This window comes from Rhineura floridana, chromosome 8 (assembly GCF_030035675.1).
Source record: "Rhineura floridana isolate rRhiFlo1 chromosome 8, rRhiFlo1.hap2, whole genome shotgun sequence".
Lineage (NCBI taxonomy): Eukaryota > Metazoa > Chordata > Lepidosauria > Squamata > Rhineuridae > Rhineura > Rhineura floridana.
Window position 1 is genome coordinate 16,592,371 of NC_084487.1, and position 19,484 is coordinate 16,611,854.

The window sequence follows — 19,484 nt, forward strand, 5'->3', positions numbered from 1 at the left end:
TCTCAGCATTTTTAGGGCCAGCAGTTGTTCCATCTGCTGCTGAGGCTGACTTTGAACAATCCTTGCAGAAAAGCAAAGGAGTAACACTCTTGAAGTTCTCCTCTAGAGAAGAAAAACATTCCTCTTTCCTCCAAGAGCCATTTGCCCACACCTTGCTCTAGCTTCAGGTGATGCCACTTCCCTCGCTAAGAAGACTTGAATTCTCCCCCCACCTCACACACACTGTGCCAGCACAAAGAAGGGCTTGCAGATGGGGATTCAGCAAAACAACAGCTTCTTGAAGGTCATTTGAAGGGGGGGGAGAAACCCTGAACAGTTCTTGGGTGGAAATTTGACATACTGTGATTTTAATGAAATTTGTTTCTCAAAGGAACACAAAGATTTTTTTTTTTAACAAATTTACGATGGGGGAACTTTAACATTCTAGTTTGGTCTTTTCTGCAGAACAGCTGAAGTAGATCAGTACACTGTAATTCTGTAAAATCTGACAGCACACACATCACAATTCATACACATTATTTTCTTTCCTGTGTTTGCAGAGAAGGGAATCCCCTTGTACATTTACATTCTCAGAGAGAGAAAGAGAAAATATGTTAAAATGGTAAGATCCATTTTAAGGCTTTTATTTATTGGGTTTTTCATACCATGAGGTGATGTCATTTATGAAATCCCAGTGTCTCCTCACAGATCCCATTTAAGGCAACCAAAATGACCAAGGGGTTAGAAGAACTCCCCGATGAAGAAAGGTTAAAACGTGACTTTTTTTAAGGGAAAAAAAGGTGATTAAGGGTGGGGGAACATGTTGCTATGTGCGTTCAAGTCAATCACGACTTATGGTGACCCAATGAATCAGCGACCTCCATCAGCAGCTGTCATGAACTACCCTGTTCAGATCTTGTAAGTTCAGGTCTGTGGCTTCCTTTATGGAATCAATCTATCTCTTCTTCAATTTTCCTCTTCTTCTACTCCCTTCTGTTTTTCCCAGCATTACTGTCTTTTCTAGGGAATCTTATCTTCTTATGATGTGTCCAAAGTATGATAACCTCAGTTTTATCATTTTAGCTGCTATTGATAGTTCTAACACCCAATTATTTATCTTTTTTGCAGTCCATGCTATGCACAAAGCTATCCTCCAACACCACATTTGAGAAAGGTGTTATAAGTTCATGCACGATGTAGAAAAAGTGGATAATGTTAGACCAGTGGTTCCAAACATTTCCCTCCCCCATGGACTATTTGAAAATTGCTGAGTGTCTTGGCAGACCACTTAATGATTTTTCTGTCTGTTCTAGCAACTGTAATTTGATAGAATTCAAATTGAAACACAATGTATAATATAAGAAAAAAAGAAGCAATGAAATACAATTAAAAGTATGAATATTCAGTGCGATGGATGTACCATCTCCCATATTCAACCACAAATCTGCAGACACCCCGCAGACCACTGGAAAGAAGCTCATGGCCACTGGTTGTCCACTGACCAGTCTGGGAACCTCTATGCTAGAACAATTGGGGGTCATCCAATGAAGCTGAACGTTGGGAGATTCAGGGCATGCAAAAGGAAGTACTTCTTGACACCACACCTAGTTAAACTATGCAAATTGCTGCTATGGAATGTAGTGATTACATAAATTACTCTACATGATGCTGCCTCTGAAAATGATTCAGAAACTACAGTTGGTCCAAATGCAGCAGCCAGAATGTTAACTGGAGCATGGCTCAGGGAGCATATCACCCCTGTGCTTTATCGACTCCACTGGCTCCCAATTTGTTTCCGAGCCCAATTCAAAGTGCTGGTTCTGACCTTTAAAGTCCTAAATGGCCTTGGACCAGTGTACTTAAGGGACCGCTTATGCCCATATGTTCCTAGCCTGCATTTAAGATCATCTGCCTCTTGTCTCCTCAGCGTGCCTGGAATGAAAGAAGTTAGATTGTTGTGGCTCCCCGACTTTGGAATTCCCTGCCCCAAGAAGTCCGCTTTGCTCCCTCCCTGATGGTCTTCCGGAAACTTGTAAAAACGATTTTGTTCCGGAGAGCCTTTGGTTGGGACTGACAGGTCAGCTTGACACTGTTTTAAGTTTTTAATCTTTTATTTTTATCTTTTAAGTTCTTTTATTCTCACCTTCTTATATGTGTATGCACATATATACATGTTTTATGTTTGTATGTGTATGCATAATGCATTTTACGTATGTATGTGCATAATGCATTTTACGTATTTTAATATTATTTTATACATTTTAATTTACTGTAATTTTTAATGTTTTATTGTGTATTTTATTGTGTATTTTATTATATATGTGTGCGATTTTATTGTAGCCACACTGAGTGCCCTATTGTAGGGTAGAAGGGTGGGATAGAAATATTTTAAATAAATAAACAGATAAATAAATTCATGGAGGATATGGCTGTCAATAGATACTAGTCATGATGGCTGTATTACCTCCAGTATCAGTGGCGCAATGCTCTGAATATCAGTTGCTGGGGAACATGCAGTAGGAGAGTGCTACTGAAGTCATGTCCTGTTTGTGGACTTCAAATAGATATCTATCTTTTGGAATTGCTTTTTAATGTTTTTAAACCTTTTTCTTTCTTTTTTAAAAAAAGATGTTTTTGAAGCGTTTTTAAAAATGTTTTTATAGATGTTTTGTTTTAATATGTTTTAAAGTCTGTTTTTATGATGATTTAAAGTGTTTTTAGTGCTTTTGCTTGCCGCCCTGGTGGGCTCCTACTGGGAGGAAGGGCGGGATATAAATCTAATGAATAAATCAATAAATCAATAAATCTGGTTAGCCATTGTGAAAACAGAATGTTGGAAAGAGACAGACCTTTGGTCCGGTCCAGCAGGGCTCTTCTTACATTCTTATCACTGTCAAGGCCATGAATGGCTACACCCAAACCAAGCTCTTCCAGGTTGGGGTCCTGATGTCCCTGACATACTAGTTTTTTATCTACAGGGATTTTTTTTTTATGTGGAGCAGGATTCATTCATGCAAGCTTCTTCCCACAGTCAGAGGGAGTAGAGCCAAGACACAGAACTGCCACCTCAGTGGGAACTAGGCCTGAGTGGGTGTGGCAAAGGAGGATAGATTTTTCTGGTAATTATTCATCTTTCCTTAAGATTGTTCACACACACACACACACACAGAGAGAGCCATTCCAGTAGGTCAACTTGACTTGCCCTCCATCTGCAGGTAGGGGGAAAGATCAAAGGCAGAATATGTGCTTTGCATTCATGTCCCTGGTTCAGTCTTTGGTGCCCCCAGGTAGGGATGGAAAAGACTCCTGTCTTAAATCATAGAGAGTGCTGCCAGTCAGTGTAGATAATACTCAGGTAGATGGACTAATGGTCTAACTCAGTAGAAGGGAGCTTCCTACGCTCCTTCATGGGGAGAACTGTAGCTCAGTGATAGCGCATCCACTTTGCATGCGTAAGGTCCTAGTTTCAGTCTCCAGCATCGCCAGGTAGGGCTGGGAATGTCCCCGGCTGAAACCCTGGAGAGCCATTGCTAGTCAGTGTTGACAAAACTGAGATAGGTGGACCGACAGCCTGATTTGGTACAGAGTATCTTCCTATAACCCCCCCTCGCCATTCCTTTTTCTTCTGGGCTTCTGGTAACTGCAATCAGAGACTTTAGAAGGATTCCTTTTAGACCACTTTGTATTATAAATAATTGTGTTGCTGTGCTTCAGTTCAATGCTAACCCAAACTCCACAGGCAGATCAGGTGACCAATTCAACTCTCCCCCACCCACCCCTCTCTCTCCGTCTTCCCCCACCCCTCTTCCATCTCTCTCTCTGTTGTGGAGGACAGACAAAGTGATATGTCTGTCATACGCCATTACCATTAGAACAGAATCTTGTTCTTTTATTACAACTGAACTCTGCCGGATTTCTCAGCAGGAATGCTAAGTGAAATCAATGTCTTGGATTTCCAGCTTGAGCTTGGAGGTCACAGCCACTCTATCATTTCTCAGCATTATCCCTTCCTTTCACCCCCCCTCCTCTCTCTTTGAGCCTCCAACTGGCACACAGCAGATTGAAAACAGCATGCTTCAGAGGGATCATGCTGCACAATTTTACAGCCTTTTGGAGGGCCCCTTCTCTCTCTCTCTCTCTTTATATATATATATATATTATACACACACACACCCCACTCTCCCCACATACACACACACGTTCAATTTGTGGATAAATTCTGTTTGTGTCCTTTGAAAGAACTGTAAGCCAAAGGGACAGAAACACCTAACACAAGTATTTTTAAAAGGAAAGCAAGCAAGAAGGAAGAGTAAAACAGTATACCCTTTCCCCCTTTTTAACAGACAGGTTGGCCTTTGAGTTTCTGAAGGGGTGGCTGGTACCCCTTGGAAGCAGTGGGGCAAAGGCCGAGAGGCCAACAGTAGGTGGAGCCCGAGCCAATGAGAGGCTGAGCCAATTAATGCTAGTTTTGTTCCCGGCCTTCTCCCTGTTCAGTTCTAGGAAGACGATGCCAGAACTGGCTGCAAGAAGAGAGGGAGATGGAGGCTGGTTTGGCTGGTATGGAGCTGCCCCATTTGCCCTAACAGACCAGACTCCACTGAGAGTGCCAAAGTAGATACTATACCGCCTAACACAGCCTTTGCCAAGTTGGTGCCCTCTATATGTTTTGGGCTACAACTCCCATCTGCACCACCCAACACAGGTGATGGGAGTTGTAGTCCAAAACATATGGAGGACATATCTAAGTGCGTAACAGCTATTCTGTTAGCATCAGGTTGAGTCTAAAGATAATACTAGACATTAGATGTGATGTCTGTCATATGGCATGCACGTTTTTTTTTAAAGAACTAGCCAATATAGAGGTCCATAGGCTGGTTTGAGGCAATGATGTGGAAGGAAGGGGGCTTCAGCTACCCCCTCCCACAAAGTTCCAATTGGAACCTGCCCCTCCTGCACCTGTAGTTTTCAATGAGAGGGAAGTTCCCATTGTCATGGATGGAGAGAGAACACAAACTCCAGAGCAGTTTGATAGAAGAGAGTCCATCAACTCCTGGTCTAGGAGGTACACATATCAGCTCACAAGACAATATGAATGCAACAGGACTAAAGTTTTGTTTTCCCCATGTAAAAGATCACAGGAAAATGGCCCTGTGAATGCTTTTTAATGTGGATGTTAAACTTGATTAGTTAACCCCACCTGGGTCCTCCTAAAGTCACTTAATCCTCAAGTTTGATTATTTGTATTTTCAGAATCCAGCAGAAATACAAATATTTGTTTGAACAATGTTATGCTTTGTTGTACAAGTTAGGGGGGAAAGAAGAAAAAACACCATTTGCAGCAGGCTTGCAGAATGGGAGCCAGCAGGAAATGACATAACAAAGGGAGGAGGGAGTGGGTGTGGACTTACAAAAGCATCAGAGCTAAGTGTCTACAAGTCCTAGAGATACGAAGAACATACGTTTTTTCCTTCTCTTTTCGGATTAAACTTGGATTTATTTGCTGCGGATTAAAAGCTAAAAGCACCAGGACGCCTTTCCTTTGCCTCCTATGTCATGTGATCACTGAGAATTAAACGGGAATGAAAGTAGAACCCATCTCATCTTAAATTGCCGTGTGAACCAGCCCTGAGGCTTAGATTGTCCTGGATATGGTATCTCTCAATCCCTTTCTCTAGATATAAACCCCATATGTACTACAAATTTAAAACAGTATTATAACATTTTAAACAGTCAAGGCTTCCCCCAAAGAATCCTGGGAACAGTAGTTTGTTAAGGGAGATGAGACTTGTAAGAAGGCCCCCTATTCCCTTCACAGAGGTACAATTGCCAGAGTTCCCTGGGAAGAGAGATTGATTGGTAAACCACTCTGGGAAATGCAGTTCTGTGAGTGGAATAGAGGTCTCCTGACAACACCGTTCACAAACTGCAGTTCCCAGGATTCTTTGGGGGAGGCCATGGAAGTCATCAGCTGCAGAGCAGGGATGCTGTTCTGCAACAAGGTTAATCCACACCTCTGTTTTCAAAAGAAGGTGCGTCTGATATGGAAGACCTTGGGGAAAGGGGCACTTCCAGATGACCTGTTTATTGAGCATTCATCCTGATTTGTTTGCAGGGAGGTTAGATGACATTGCATCAAGCAAATGTTACCCACACTTTCCAGTGCATTTCCCCCTCTTTAATCACAAAAAATAAGCCTTAGTAGCCAATATACTGTCCCTCTGATGATTTCTGAAAGACACAGAGACCTGTGTAAGAAGGTATGTTAATATCTTCCCAGCCCAATCTGAAATTCCAACAGATGCGTTCAGTAAGGGTGCCGCAATGCCTAGGAAATTGTTTTTCCCATCTTTACTCAATGTATTTCTGAAAGAAATTCCTCTACCCTTTTGCACTGCAGCTGCTTTTGTTAGATGTGACATAATTTTGATATTATCAATTGCACACTTCAATCATAGGCTCCAGATGTTTTAAACAGCTCATGACGGCTCACAGCAAGGCAAGGCTGAAGGAACTGGGTATGTTTAGCCTGGAGAAAAGAAGACTGACGAGAGCTGGGATATGACAGCACTCTTCAAATACCTGAACACCTGTCACAAAGAAGTAGGCAATAACCTCTTCGCTGCTGGCCCAGAAAGCAGGATTAAAGCTAATAGACTAAAGTTACAGGATGGTAGATATTGGTTGAATATTAGGAGATATGTCTTGATGATAACTTTAGGAGAAGCTTCTTGATGGTAAGCACACCTAGAGGATTGGTGTGCTCTCGGTTGCTGCATGTGTTCAGGCAGAGTCTGGACAGCCAACTGTTGGGGATGTTCCAGCCCTGGATATTCTGCATCAAGCAAAAGGTTGGATTAGGTGGCCTACAAGGCCACCTCCGGATCTATGATTCTGTGAAATCTCCATACAATCAGTATTGTTTTTTCACAAATAGCATTAGGTGCTTAATAATTTTGCAATCACTGTCAATAATTATACCAATAAGCAGGAATACTTATACCAATAAGCAGAACAGCTTGACCACAATAGTTCAGCCGCTGGTGACCTTAGGACTGGATTATTGCAATGCACTCTATGCAGGGGCTTCTCTTGTGCTTGATCCGGAAAGTGCAGTTAGTGCAGGGTGAGACCCTATCATCAGACTTCTGATCAGAGATCTCCACTAGTTGATTTGCTAGTGGACCAAGTTCAAGGTGTTACCATTAGTATATAAAGCCCTTAAAAGCTTGGAATCAGTTTACTTGTGGGATATGTGCTCACTTGACCACTTTGATCTGCAGAACTGGGACTGTTACATAATACTTGTTCCACACTTGTAAGAAATCAATATTTTAGTGAGGCAGCACCTACACTTTGGAGCTCCCTGCCTACTGACATCATGCAGGAGCCTTCGCTGTACTCTTTTCAACACCTGCCTAAAATATTTTTGTTTAGACAAGCCTATCCAGACATGTAGAAGTCCAGATTAAAACATACATCCTTTTAGCTTACTGATGATTTTAATTGTCTTTTGGATGTCTTTTTAAATACCTGTTTTAACTGACTTTTTCCATAATTTTATTTTATTTATTTTTGTTGGTAGACCACTTTGAGGTTCTGTTACAATCAAGCTGTATATAACTTGTGTTAGCTAAATAAATACATAAACACTTAAAAGTGCCATCCAGAACACAGAAGCAGTACATTCCATGACCAGAGTGTTTAAAATCATCCTTTAAAAATTAGAGAGGCCTAAACTACAATTACAAAAATGACATACAGGAAAAGACATATTTTTAGACATGAGAAAGCCAGGCAGATGGATCTTTAAAAAGTACCTTGCTTTTGGGTGGAGGGCTGGTTGTGCTCTTGTCTGGATGGATGCTGGTAGGTGATACTGCTGCACCGATGTTGCTTTGGGGGATGCCGGGTATTTTTCCACCAGGAGATACTTGCATCGCAGCAAGCTGAGCAGCATACAACTGCTACAAAAAGAAAAAGGAAGGAAAACTCAGAAAGTGGGGGAAATCAGTAGACATTAGCATAAGGCACTGTTCTTCAACCTTGGCTCTCCAGATGTTGGACTACAAATCCCATCATCCTTGGCCATTGGCTGAGCTGGCTGGGGCTGATGGGAGTTGTAGTCCAACAACATTTGGTGACTGAAGATTGAAGAACAGTGCCATATGGAAACAATCCTAGCAGAAGTAGCCTCCCTGGCCCAACACTAACCCCTCCAAGGATGTACTTTCAGAGAGACCTGTGCTGATGAAGGCAAATATACCATGCCAGCCTTCCACAACCTGGTGCCCTCCAGAAGTTTTGGATAGTAGTGCTGGCTGTGGCCAATGACAGTTGTAACCTGAAACATCTGGAGGGCGCCAGGTTTGGGGAAGGCTGCATCATTTCAAGAGTCATGTGGTTTAATGCAAGGGCATGATAGTCAATGATTTCATTGATCTTCACTTGTAATATTTTATTTCTTGATGTTCAGAGGATGTTTTGTTTGGTTGTTTACTATGTTTTACAATGGGGAATTCCCTGTCTAGTTTTGCAGCTGCTTTTTTATGTGCAATATTTAGTTTGATGTTATAGAGGATGTTCTGTTTAGTTTTTAATTGTGTTTTACAGAATACATATTTTTCTTTTTTTGTATCTGTCATTTATTTAAGATCTTTTAAACTATGTTGCAAATCACTTAGAGATTTGTTTAAATATAAGTGGCATATAAATTGTCCAGATTATTGTTGTTGTTGTTATTAATTTAGTACTACTAGTAGTAGTAGTAGTAGAAGAAGAAGAATCATGCAGGTATATCTTGTCATGCACCTGATAAGTAAGATATATATATAAAAACGGTGCCTACTGATATTTATTTATTTAGTAATTTCAAATATCTATACCCCACCTTTTGATCCATATGGATCCGTGAGGTAGCTCACAGTAGCATAAAAGCAAAACACACACCAACACATAATGCAGACCAGCAGCAGTTGACAAAACCTAAGAGAGCCGGCATAAAGCATCAGTTGCAACACTCAAATCACAATCCTTTTCAATCAGTTAGGCCCAAAAGGCCTCTGAAGGAAGCACTATTTTACATCAGTATTTAAGAGGCAGCTGGACACTGAGTCTCCCTAGGGAGGGAATTCTGCAGCTGCTACTGAAAAGGCTCTATCTTGTGCAGCCACCCATTGCACCTGGGAACACAAAGCAGAGTGTCCAAAGGTGACCTCAGTGTACAAGGAGGTCTAAATGGGAGATCATAATTAGTAAGAGATCCTGAAACAAAACCAGCACCTTGAATTGGGCCTGGGTACCAGCTGGGAGGCAGCAAAGCATGCTGCAAAACCAGAGTAATATGCTACTAGCAGCCCATCCTTGCTAACCTGCTGGTTCTCAATCAGTTGTCGTTTCTGAGTAGTACACAAAGGCAGCCCCAGATGGATCACAAATTACAGACTAGTAATCTAGTCTGGATGTTCCCAGAGCATGAGTAAGCATGGTCAGGCAGGTCTTTGTATCTTGTGCACAGTTGTTAAAAGGTACAGAATTCCTGTCTCCTTGGCACCTGGACTCACAACCCAAGACTCACCCTTGAATTCTGTTTTTTATTTCACTCTCTATGTAAGGACTATTGTATCTCCCAAGCTCATCTTACCTTGTTAAACCTGAAATCATAGCTGCAAAGCAGCTTTGCTCTGGCAAGAAGCTCTGCTATCATCTAGGTAGGGCCTCAGTGTAGGAACACACTCACTGTGCGGCTGGTTCCAGTGCGTGTCCACCTCTCTCTTCTAAAAACAGGGGCAACCCTGCCCCTTTTTACTGCAAAACCTGGTGGGAGCAGCTCGAGTGCAATTTTTTAAAAAAAAGTCAGCTTCAAATAAATTTCACAACTGATTGGCATTTCAACCTGTTTCCCCTCCAGATGTGGCTAATGGAAACACTTTGCTATGGCAACTTGTGTGTTCACAGCCTTCAGGTATGAAAACATAAATCTTAGAGGCTGCAATCCCACAGGAAAGTAAGCAGCACTGAACACAGTAGGGTTTATAATAAATAATAATAATAAATTTTATTTTTCAGCCGCCTATCTGTCCGGGTTAGGGACACTCTAGGCGACGAACAACAAGAATAAAAACAATACATATAGATCAACATAATCAAATTTTAAGCTAAAAAACCATTCATTAATTCAATTGTAACATAAGTTAATCTGTCCCAATCTTGTAGGCCTGCCTGAACAGCCAGGTCTTCAAGGCTCGGCGATAGCTGGACAGGGAGGGAGCATGTCTGAGATCAAAAGGGAGAGAGTTCCAGAGGGTGGGGGCCACAACAGAGAATGCCCTCTCTCTGGTCCGTACCAGCCTAGCTGTTCTCACCGGTGGGACCGAGAGAAGGTCTTGCGAGGCTAATCTCGTCAGGCGGCACAATCGGTGATTCTGGAGGCGTTCCTTCAGATATACTGGGCCGAAACCGTATAGGGTTTTAAAGGTCAACACCAACACCTTGAATTGGGCCCGGTAGACAACTGGTAGCCAGTGAAGATCTAATAACACTGGGGTGATATGATCCCAGCGACGGCTATGCGTAATCAAGCGTGCCGCCGCGTTCTGTACCAGCTGTAATTTCCGGACCGTTTTCAAGGGTAACCCCACGTAGAGCGCATTGCAGTAGTCTATGAGAGAGGAGACCAGGGCATGTATCACCTGAGGGAGCAGATGAACAGGAAGATAGGCTGTGACCGAGTAAACATGCTTAGGATTCAGCTGTTAAAAGAGAATCATTTCACACATTGCGCATCAACAAACTCAGGTTTGCACTGATGTTTGACAATGACCTGCAGCTACTCTATTGTCTTAGGAACCAGGACTATGGTCCTACTGACCCAATATTTTCTACTCCAGCTGGCAGTGGCTCTCCAGGTCCCAAAGTCTTTCCTATCGCCTACTACCTAATCCTTTTGACTGGAGGTGCTAGGAATTTAACCCGGGACTTTGTGCAAGCAAAGCATGCGCTCTACCATTGAGCAACAGCCAGAGAAGCGCATCTGTCCATTTTGGCTTCTTGTTTTTCCAGTTCTCCACATTTCCTTATCAGTGGAAATCCTCATGAAAATTTCAGTGCGAATTTCTCCTAATATACACATTTGCATGCAATTTTGCCTAATATATACAGGTTCAAAACACTTTCCCCTAATATAATACTTTAAAAATTATTTTCATGAATATATGCATTTTTATGCATACTTTATCCTGCTAAATAGGTTTTTGTACACATTATTTGGCTGGAGAACTGCATTGCAACATTCAGAGAACTGCTATTTCAAAGGATGACTAAAAGGATGTTTTGGTTCGTGTACTGTTTCAGGAAGTGCAAATTAGGTATGTTTGCATTTAAAAGTGAACTGAATTGAATTTCTCCTCCATCCCTAGCTACAGTCCTTCTGTATGATCTGTGACTTGTATTTTTATGAATACATCAACAATATACTTTTAAAGTGTAATGTGTGAACTACCCCTAAGCTGAAACAGTTCAGAAAGAAAACCCTTAGCTACACAATGGTTGATAAGATTCACAAATAGTGGTAAGACAATGCTGATAGTGGCAGAATATTATCCAGTGGGGTAGACTTGTCATGTCTGAAAGCAATTTTAGAGTGGCAACATTAGCTGATCCAAGTGGCTTCCTGTGAGTAAAAACAGCATGTACTGGAGAAACACAGTGTACACACTAAATCATTGCTGCCTGGAGCACATGTAGGCCAAGACAATGAGGAGGCTGTACAAAGGATGATAACAAAAGTACAGAGAAATGGACATGTATCAGCAATATTCATTGCTTCATCATTTCAAGGACAAGAAGGTGCGCAAAATTATGCACCTCTGCTGAAGATGCTTTTCACTGTTAATGCAAAGTATAACCAGGTTAGATATAATCACAAACACAGCAAAGGTAAATATGTAAGAACACCGTGACCAGTGCTATGATCAGGCATTATTGTCATTAGGGTGATCTCCTTATAATATTGAATGTTTACATTAGAAGAGCCATGAAAGTTGGAGGACATCAGACTTTGGAATGCTAAATGAAGCATGTGAGTTTTGAAGATGAATTTGGAGTGGCATTTCAAGGTGATCAGGTAGGATGGGAAAGCTTGTAGATTCCACAGTAGCTTTCAAAGATGCAAGAAAATATTGTCTCTTTGCATGTTTAGCCTTGCGAAGAGAAGACAGAGGAGAGATATGACAGCACTTGAAAGGCTGTCACACAGAGGAGGGCCAGGATCTCTTCTCAATCATCCCAGGATGTAAGTTGTGGAATAATGGGCTCAAGTTACAGGAAGCCAGATTTCGGCTGAACATCAGGAAAAACTTCCTGTTACAGCTGTACAACAGTGGAACCAATGACCTAGGGAGGTGGTGGGTTCTCCAACACTGGAGGCACTCAAGAGGAAGCTGGACAGCCGCTTGTTGGTTATGCTTTAAGTTGGATTCCTGCAGTGAGCAGGGGTTGGAGTCAATGGCCTTATAGGTCCCTTCCAACTCTACTAGTCTATTACTCTATTCTATGATTCTTTGAAGTCATGAAGACTCACACTGCAATGGACCCAATCCACATAGCTAGTATGTCCAAATATAACTTTTTTTTGAGGGGGAGGTGATAAGGTAGATAATTGTGCTGATATCCCTATAGCAAGCGGGGTTTCATTCAGTTCATTTACTACACAAACTGTGCTCTACCTTTCAAGAGTTGAGAACACATATAGTGCCCAGATTGTCTCCCATCCAAAGAAATTAGAGAGACAGACTTTCCTAGCTTCAAAAATAGAACCATATCACCATTCATAGGACCATGCCTTAAGTATGCCTCAATGTTTTGGGTTTGAAAAGTGAAAGGCTTAGGTGTCTCATCTCTTAATCATTACCCAAGATAGAAACAACCTGGGGTACAAGTTAGGAATGGATGAATCGATCAATTTCAATTTCACTCAATTTCTCATTTTTTTTATTTGCCCCAATTCCTCATCAGTCTGCATTATTTTAAAAAAGTCTGCATGAAATTTGTCTGCATTTTCAATTCACATTTTCCTAATAGATACATTTTAGTATGCACTTTTGCTAAATATACACATTTTAGCAAGAGGGTTTCCATAAATAATGCCTTTTTGAATGCTATTCACTAAAATACACATTTTTGTATGCAAAGTATAACCTGGGATACAAGGTTATAATTTTTGAATGCACTATTTGGTTGAAGAACTGCACCACAAAATTCAGGGATGTGTGGATTCCAAATGATAGCTATTTGTGTACTGTTTTGGAAAGTGTGAATTAGGTAGATTCGTATTAAAATGTGGCCAAATTTGTCACCTAGCTCTACTGAAAATGAACAACTGCTAGTAGTTGGAGCATCTGAAGGATGTGTCTGTACCTCAACATTGCAAGAGTGGAACTCTCTCTCAGCTCCCTGTTCCTTTAATACCTGATCAAGTATGTGACTTTTTATGACTTCATAGAAGTTGAAAGAGAAAGGAAGAGAATGAAGCCATGTTAATCAGACTTTCTGCTGAATTAGTTGCACTGAAATGCCAATAACTGTTTTGGATATTTTATGATGCGCCCTTGAAGAAGCCTTACAGGGGAGCTGGAAAATGTTCTTCCTATCAGATGCCAAGATATTGGGTACCGCTTGTTAGTTCTACACACTGCTGTACCAACATATACAACTTGGGACCACCTCACCTCATTTTATCCTGACACCACCTACTCTGCCTCCCTCTGCTCCACACAGCCTGTAGGGGATGTCTGTGAAGGAACTGCACACACAGAACTTGCAATCTCATATGCAACAGCAAGTGCAATGCTACGTTGGGCCTGAGATCAGCAACATGGTGCCCTTTTGGGCAAACATTGCCTAAACAGTTTAAGCATGCACATGAGATGAAAATGATTCTGCTGGCTTTTACTTGAAATATTTTGGCAACCAAGCCAAATGACTGGCTTTGACATACACACACATTTGGCAACTGGCCCAGAGGTCACAAAACAAGGTATTATTATTGTTAATATTAATGTTATTTCTGGTCAGTTGGCAATCCAATTGCCACAGCCTATGGCCATATCTGGTTAAAATGGCCCCATGATGTGATGTTATATAGATAGAAATGCCTGGGTTTGTTCCTCCCTTGTTTAGTCAATGACATTCTTCTTACAGACCTGCCACGGCTTGTAACGGAGAATGAAATGTACAATATGCAGGATGGGGCGCAGCATGCTAATATTTTTAGACAAGATTGAACTTTGACATTATTGAATCTGTCTGTTCAAATTTAATCATTCCAGGGCAGGACAACGTCTGGCTCAAGACCAGGGAAAAGGACACTGGAATGACCGCATGCTGTGCATCAAGATGCTTAACTGACAACATTTTAGAGAATGAGAAGTTATGGCACCCTCAAGCAATCAAACAAAGGACTGTGTCTACTCAAAGGTCTATTACTGAGAGCTCCAAAATTTGGATTTATTTTATGCTCTAGGGATGCTGCCAACAGTCTCTGTGGCAGAGCAGTACAGTGAAACACAATCTGTATTTTGCCATCTTTCCATAAATGTACATTCTCCATGTCTTGGGTGTCTTCCACAATGCCAAAGGCAGAACCTGGAGTATTTAAATAACTGGATCTAGAGCCAATTTAATTTGTGTCATGTGTTTCACATGGCTCTTGGGGGGGGATTTAGAAAGGAAGACCATGACTATTTCATAATGTTGTGGAGCATTCTGTTAAAATAGATTGGGACTTGTCATCTTCTCTGTGGCTGCTCCCATTCTGGATTAAATGTATGCCTCCTGCAAATATAGTAAATGAGGATTGTGTGGTCACATTTAACCCTGGTGATACCAACACAGATGCAGACTGGGATAAGGGCTCCACTTAAAAGGCTTGCTGAAAGAGGAAGGTCTTCAATAGGCCTGAATTGAACATGGTCATAGGCTGGTGTGTCCCTGGGACAAACATGTAGCACACAAGAGCTTGGAAGAAAGTTGATCACGGTTCACTGGTGGGCCAATGCCCTGTTTACGGTGGACCTACTCGTGTAGGAGTAGCCAATTTGGTGCCCTCTAGATGTTGTTGGACTCCAACTCCCATCAGCCTCGACCAGCATGGCAATCGGCCAGGGATGATGGAAGTTGTAGTCCAACAACATCTGAAGGGCATCAGCTTGGCTGCCCCTGATCTAGACACTTGCTGATCTCTGGGGTTCTTAGTCCAGCATTCCTTGCAAGAATTCACCTAGGTCTGCTCCAGAAAAGGATTTTTTTTTGTTCTTCTTCAACTAGAGTTCAGACACAGGAGGATCACAGTGATTAATTATATCTTAAGAGATCCTGAGTATGGGCCCTGTCTTTGTTAGACCATCTTCACACCACACATTTATTCAACTATTATTCCACTTTAACAGTCACAGCTTCCCTCAAAGAATACTGTGAAGTGTACTTTGTGAAGAATGCTGAGAATTGTTAGAAAAGCCCTATTCCATAGAACTACAATTCCTAGAGTTCTCTGGGAAGAGGGACTGACCGTTAAACCACTTGGAGTAGTATATCTCTTGTGTAGTATATCTCTTGTGAGGGGAACAGGAGTCTGAACAGACATACAGAGCCTTATGCTATAATAAACTTTTCCCTTGGAAGACTCAGGGTAGAAACACACTGACTGTTCTGCCAGTTCCAGTGCATCTCCACCTCTCCCTTCCAAAAATGGGGGCATATGATGCTTCACAGAGATTTCGCAACTGGTCAGCAGATCAACTTGTTCCCCCTCCAGGTGTGGCCAATGGAAACTCTTTGCTCTAGGTGATTAGTGTGTTCACAGCCTCAGACAATTAGTCTCACTGGGTGGAAACGATGAACATAAGATCAGAATGGAATCCCCACCTTGTCTGAAATGGATTTGTATTCATTTGCTGACCTATCTCACCCTTCTACAAAGGTGTTCATGGCAATGGCCACAGAGTTATCTGTGAGGCTATAGACTGAGAAGTAATGAACTTTATGGCAGAGCAGGAACGCTAACTCTCTTCTAATCTACAACTTCATGGGCTCTGACAGGGCTGGGGGGAAAAACCTCAGGGCCTGGAAATGGATTATTATTATTTTTATATGTTTTGATAAGCTTAAAGGTTTACTCAGAGGTAGCTATGGTGTGGTCCACATCATTCACTCCTGAACTCTTGATGACTTGAATGCTATGGGCTAGGCACTGAGACTCAAGGATCCTTCCTTCCTTAATTCTGGGCTTGGACTAGTTGCCTTCCATGTGCATTCATATGAAGAGTCCTGCTGGATCAGCCCCAAGGTCCATCTAGTCCAGCATCCTGTTCTCACAGTGGCTGGCCAGATGACTATGGGAAGCCCACAAGCAGGATATGAGCACAAGAGCACTCTCCCCTCCTGTGGTTTCCAGCAACTGGTATTCAGAGGAGTACTGACAGTAGAGGTAGAACAAAGCCATTGTGGCTAGTAGCCTTGTTCTCCATGAATTTATTTAATCCTCTTTTAAAGCCATCCAAGCTGGTGCCTATCACTACCTCTTGTGGACATGAATTACATGGTTGAACTATGTGCTGTGCAAAGAACTACTTTCTCACATTACAATTCTAGAATTATTATAAGCATGCTGATCTTGGTTTCCTAAGTTTTTAAGGGAATGATGTCAGTCCTGAGCCAACACCTTAAACCATCTATAATCCTCACCTGCATATTAAGCAGCAATATTCTGCTAACCTCTCCAAAAGACTGTGAAACATCTTGGCTCAGTGGTTCTGCAGAACATCAAAAGTTCAGCCTTGAGGTTAGACTGCCTTTGAAATCTTTCCCATGGGGCATTGCAATGATATGTTAACAATGCTCATTACAGCTTTGAGGCCACACTAAAAATGAATTCTTGTTCTATTAATAAAGAAAATGAGAATGTGGCATAATAGCTATTTTTAAATTATTTTGGGGAAAATAATATTAGCTATTTTAGCATTAAGTATATGCGTGTGTTTCGCACCACAGTCATATTATTAAAATTGCTTTAAGAGCCAGTGGGTTTTGCATTTGTAGTTGGGGACAAAAATAAAAATAAAATCATTTTGTAAAGTAATAATAATGGAAACAGAACTATTTGAGGAATTCAACTTCACCCTGGTTGTAAAAGCATTGACTTCCTAAGGATCTTCTATATTGAGCCAGGCATGAACGAGAGTCAGTGTATTTAAGTAATCTAAATTTATGAATTGTGCCAACATTCACATGCCATATCACTCTTAGACCCCTCATTAAAAATATACACACGAGTGAGTCTTCAGATTTGCCAATATGCATTGCCACACTGCATATCGTCAACTTGTTTACATAATTGAATAGAGATTTTGTGAAACAGGACTCTCCCTGTGTCAAACGCATCAATGGCCTCTTTCTATCCACTCAATAATTTTGCCAAGAAACCAACTGGGAGACTTCCACCACCAAAAATATTCATTTCCCTATATAAATAAAGATATGCATCAAAAACAACATGCAAACAAGCATGCTACATGCGCCTTCTTCTGAGGGTGAAAGTAGGGCCTTGCAAGACAGCAGCTCAGCATCTTTCTCCCCTTCCCCCTATATACCTAATTAAGAAAAATGCATGGTGTTGCATAATCACACTCTGAGTGTCTCCAATTCCCACTATCAGCAGCCAACAAAGGGCAGCAGGGGCTGGGAAACTCGCGATACGATGGTGCCATACCACACCCTTTCACTTACTTGACAGGGAAGAAAGCAAGAGGAGCTGCTGCTTTCACTGGGCACATGTCTCCTGAAATGTTCTATTGTGCCCTGACAGCTGATTCCAACTACAGTCTCTTCCATGCACAGAACGCTCAGCTTGAGAAATATTACGTTACCAAAAATGTATAAATGTCTCAATGGTTTCACAAACACTCCCTCCTTCCCAGAATGCTTACACTCTCTCCTGCCCTCATTTCTTTTATATCTTCTCTTAAAACCGAACTTTTCTGTGGAAACCCTGGGCTTAATCTCCTTGGTTTCATCCTGAACCGATGCAAAGCCAAAACAGCTATGTTCTACTTTGAACGTCGGAAGCACTATGCCTCTGAAAGCCAGTTGCTGGAACCACAAGTGGGGAGCGTGCTGTTGTGCTCAGATCTTGCTTGCAGGCTTCCCACAAGCATCTGGTTGGCCACAGTGGGAGGCAGGATGCTGAACTGGATAGGCCTTTATGTTCGCTTACATTAACTCTTGCTCACCTTCATCCTATGTTGCCATTGCCTCTCCCTTGTCACTGTCATCTCTTTGCACTGTCGAAATTCAAACTACCGGTTCTGTAAAGGTTCCTTACAGAGTAACATAAGACAGGTCCCTGGTTCAATCCCTGACATCTCCAGGCTGAGCTTGGACAGAACTCTGCCTGAAATCCTGGAGAGCTGCTTCCAGTCAGTGTGGACAATACTAAGCTAGATGGACCAATGGTCTGACTTGGTATAAGGCAGCTTCCTATCCTCCCAATTCCAAGGAGCTAGTGATCAGCATTTCGACAACAGATGGAACAGGAGAGATTGAAGAAGGCAACAAAGGATGAAAGTCAGCAAATATTTACTTTATTATTTACTGCTATGCCACTTTCTTCCATCATTTATTTTATTGTATTAAATTTATACCACACCCTTCCTCCTAGAAGGAGCCAATCATGCTTCTCAGGGCAGCATACATAGGGTTCTCAGGTGGTCTACCATCCAGATACTGGCTTGACTAGACCTGCATAGTTTCAGCAAGGTTGCAAATATGTTTGAGACCATATAATGGGACCATTATATTCATTTATTTTTTCATTCACTGAGTGGAGAACTTCACAGCAGTGCATTGCCTGCCCAATTATTGCGAGAATTTTAGCTCCTTTCAGACATTTCAGACACTGGTCCCACAGTACGGTCTGAAGGCACAAGTAGGTTTGGGTCTGATGAGTGCCTGCATGTGAGACCACCTGGGAATCACATGTATGCTGCCTTGGGTTCCTTGAAAGAAAGGCGGGATGTAAATGTAAGAAAATAAATAAAAATTTGCCCATGCACTGTAATCAATGTGTGCACATGTTAGATATGCCTACCATTGGTCCTGTTGTCCCTGCTCCTCATGCCCATTCGATGAGCATGGACATCTGAAGAGGGGAAGCCTCTATATGTAGATTTCTATGAGCCAACGCTTCCATGAGATCTAGAACTCCAATCATGAAGATTGAAGGGTTCATGATTGCATGGAAGGCAATATGCTTCTGAATACCAACTGCTGGAATACCAACTGCTGGAAACTGCAGGAGGGGAGAGTGTTCTTGTGCTCAGGTCTTGCTTGCAGCCTTCCCATTGGGCTTCTGGTTGGCCACTGTGAGAACAGGGTGATGGATGGGCCATTGGCCTGATCCAGAAGGATCTTCTTAGGCCTATACATGTAGGATTCTCTTGGCAGAAGCTTTCTTG

The 19,484-nt window shown here is 41.9% G+C and overlaps 1 protein-coding gene across 16 annotated transcripts in view; it reads right to left on the minus strand.

Annotated features, from left to right (window-relative positions):
* The window catches only part of SOX5 (SRY-box transcription factor 5), a 1,141,232-nt gene that overhangs the window by 129,678 nt on the left and 992,070 nt on the right, over positions 1-19,484 (minus strand). For all 16 annotated transcript variants that reach the window (XM_061638411.1, XM_061638415.1, XM_061638414.1 and 13 more), the window contains one exon: positions 7,797-7,943. In XM_061638411.1, the coding sequence (XP_061494395.1) occupies positions 7,797-7,943 (147 nt within the window). The remainder of the gene's footprint in view (positions 1-7,796; positions 7,944-19,484) is intronic.